Below are 3,117 nucleotides of genomic sequence, written 5' to 3'. Positions count from 1 at the left end.
AGGCTAAAATAGCGATGTCAATTTTTTTTAGATAGGGCAAATCGAACGACATGTCTCGAGGATGGTAAATTTAGTTTGCAAGCATTTTTCTCGCAAAAGAATGAACTGAGGTGGATTTGTCATGCTCGCCAACTAAACTTGTCAATCTAGAATCCATACTTGATAGGCTTGAGGATCAAGAATAAAAAACATGATATCGAGAATAGCATATTGAAAGAGTCCAATCATTTTTCTTGATAACTTCTTCAACCTACGCATTTTTCATATAAATTAGATCAATTATTAATAAAATAAAGAGCAAACATAGGTATCAGATATCAGGAACATAAGCTTACCGGGGAGAAATGCACTCTATGTTACTCCGATCACTAATCTTTTGTTTTTGCACTCCCTATTGCATGACTCTCATTCAGTCAAACTAGAAACTGTGTTGACAGCTCGAACGATGAATGTAATCCTACTATTTTTAAAGGTACGGTCGTCTGAGTACGATACTATGGACATCAGGACATATTGAATATAGTTATATAATTTGGTGTACTGACACACCATTCAAGGTGGAAGGAAGTTACCACTCATATGCTTGAGGTGTACACATCTCAACATATGTTTCATCCTTGGACGAGACAGGCACACAGTTGAGATCGTGCTTGCACTTATGCCTGGGTTTCCACTTCAGCAGTGCTATGCGGACGACACAATTCAGACGATGCACACACGACACATAAATCCAACCGAACATGCGCATGATAAGCAGGGTACCGGCCGCTGGATTTTCAGGTCGTGCATAGGTCGGGCAGAAACATCGTCTGTGGAGCAGTTTCGTTTCCACTTACCGGCGATTTGGCGGAGATAGGGATAACATCCTACGAACTGCCTAAAAATCTAACTTCTGATGCATATCTAGGTCCAATAATTTTTATTTTTTTTAGAAAAGGAGGAAAGCCCCCGGCCTTTGCATCAAAATGATGCCTGCATGCAATTTATTAACCAAAAGTACGTAAACAAAGTCTAAGGTCCAGTACTGGCTCACAAAAGGAGCACAAGAATAATAAAGATAAAAAGATGCCACAGCTGGCGGAAAAAAAAACATACTACAATGACTAAACACCTAGCCTGTTATTAGCTCGTCATCCAAATCGTTTCAAGATAATCCGTGCTACCGTCTTCCAACGGTTGCACGCAGTAACCGAAAGCTCCGTGAAATCTGCATGAGTGAGTAACGACCACATACGGATCCAAGCAGTGACTCTATAGATAACCTGCAAAAAGTTGATAAAGTTTTTTCCGTTAAAGATTATATCATTTCTGCAGTTCCATATAGCCCCAAATAGTGCGCATATCCATATCCGAATATGTTCCGCAATATTTGACTCCACTTCATTTAGTCATGTCCCAAATAACGTGTTAATACTAATTAAAGGATTAATGTTGAAGGCTATATGTATCGTACACCGTAGAAGTTTGGCTAACGGACAATCGAGAATGAGGTGTTGTATAGTTTCATCTGATGGCGAAAACAACATTGAGAGCTGCCTACCCATCTTCGCTTTATCAAATTATTTTTGGTTATCCGGGTCCAATAAATAATGGTAACATTTTTCCACAAAATAGTAATAATAATGGTAATCTTTTCTAATTAGTTTGCTGTGGCGGCCTCGGCCGCAATATGAGCGTGCATCGTGATGAAGAGCTCCACAAGCTTGCTCACGTCCGGCATCACGGCAACCACCGCGTCCAGAGCGCCGAAGTGGTCCGCCCATGCGGCCAGGAGCGGCATCGTGACTGGGTCGAAGGCCTTGACGCCCAGCATCGCCTCCATGGCGCGCACCCCTGCGAGGAGGCCGCCGAGCACGATGTCCACATACCCGGCGCTGTCGCCTCCAAAGAAGGGCTTCCCCTTGGAGATATCCCTCAGGGCCGCCTCCAGGGTCCTCAACGCAGCAGTCGCCTGTTTGTTCCCCTCCGCTTTCTCCCCCTCCGTCTTGCTCCATGACGCCTGGTTCATCGCTTTCACGAGCTGCTCACGCACAAAACCAAACCGCGCCGGTCAGACGATCGTCCACAATCTCAAAGCACACAAACACAAGACGGGTCGAACGATCAATACCGTGTCCTCGATGAAGGCGGCCCAGAACCGGGCGACGGCGCGCTCGTAGGGGTCGGCCGGGAGGAGGGCGGGGCCGGCACCGCCGAAGGCCTCGTCGATGTACTGTAGGATGACCAGCGATTCGCAGACGGGCTTGCCGCCGTGGATCAGCACGGGGACCTTGTTGTGGACGGGGTTTGACCGGAGGAGCAGCTCGCTCTTGTGCCGGAGGTCCTCCTCCCCATACTCGTAACTGATGCCCTTGATGCTGAGAGCAAGGCGCACTCGCAGGACGTACGGGCTGTACCACGTGCCCAGCAGCTTCAGATCGTCTACTGCTCCGGCCATTGCTGGTGTGGTGTCTGTCAACTCAAAGTCTGACTGAACTTTGCACGTACGTAGCTTGTGTTTTGGTGCCCCGGTTTTAAGACTCCGGAGGAGAACACACGAGGTATATATTGAGTTATACACGAGCATAGCAGAGACTCTTCTGCTAGAACGGTGCCAAGGACTAGTTGTTTGGTTGATTCTTCAAAACCGTCTACTTTTCCGACTTACTTTTCTGTCTTGGTCAAGTAATCAAGTCTGAACATATGTCCCGCGCGCTTACTTTCTTTGGCATGGACAGGTATGAGGGAGGCCCCGCAAACAAACTTCAGCCACACATTCATTTTTCTGTTTGCCAGCTTGCACGCAAAAATCGTTCCTATGTGTCTGTATGGTGCAAAGCTAGCCACGCCATAGTATGCCAAAGTTGAGTAAGTTTGGACTTCGCCAAGACTAAGAGAATCTTGCCAAACTTTACCATGCTACGTCACATGAAACTTGTTATTGGAAAGTGGCCTAGCCAATGGTGCGTCTTGAAAACAATAAATGGGATGGGGCGTTCACCCAAAAAACAAAAACAAAAACAATAATGGGAGAAAAGTTGAGTATTGCCAATCTTATGGTACTACAACTGCAACACAAACATCATAGAGACGGATCAGCCACAAGCCTTGCAAAAATGCTACATCGACGGGCTTAAT

At 46.2% G+C, this 3,117-nt stretch overlaps 1 protein-coding gene across 1 annotated transcript; it reads right to left on the bottom strand.

Moving 5' to 3' along the window:
• Positions 1 to 1,477: 1,477 nt before the first annotated feature.
• On the bottom strand, positions 1,478 to 2,582 carry LOC123181392 (probable glutathione S-transferase GSTU6). Its single transcript, XM_044593650.1, has 2 exons — positions 2,111 to 2,582; positions 1,478 to 2,020 (listed from the first exon to the last, which is right to left on the bottom strand). The coding sequence occupies exons 1-2, from the start codon at positions 2,564 to 2,566 to the stop codon at positions 1,640 to 1,642; spliced, it is 837 nt and encodes a 278-aa protein (XP_044449585.1). The 5' UTR covers positions 2,567 to 2,582; the 3' UTR covers positions 1,478 to 1,639.
• Positions 2,583 to 3,117: the final 535 nt, after the last annotated feature.

This window comes from Triticum aestivum, chromosome 1D, assembly GCF_018294505.1.
Source record: "Triticum aestivum cultivar Chinese Spring chromosome 1D, IWGSC CS RefSeq v2.1, whole genome shotgun sequence".
NCBI classification, from domain to species: Eukaryota; Viridiplantae; Streptophyta; class Magnoliopsida; order Poales; family Poaceae; genus Triticum; species Triticum aestivum.
This window is presented reverse-complemented; position numbering and strand designations above follow the sequence as displayed.

What these genes read in the sequence shown, in the direction of transcription:
- LOC123181392 (XM_044593650.1), bottom strand. Translation starts at nt 2,566, where the DNA reads ATGCTCGTGTATAACTCAATATATACCTCGTGTGTTCTCCTCCGGAGT. An exon ending in CCGCCTTCATCGAGGACACG is followed by an intron (nt 2,021 to 2,110) that starts GTATTGATCGTT and finishes GTGCGTGAGCAG; the next exon opens with CTCGTGAAAGCGATGAACCA.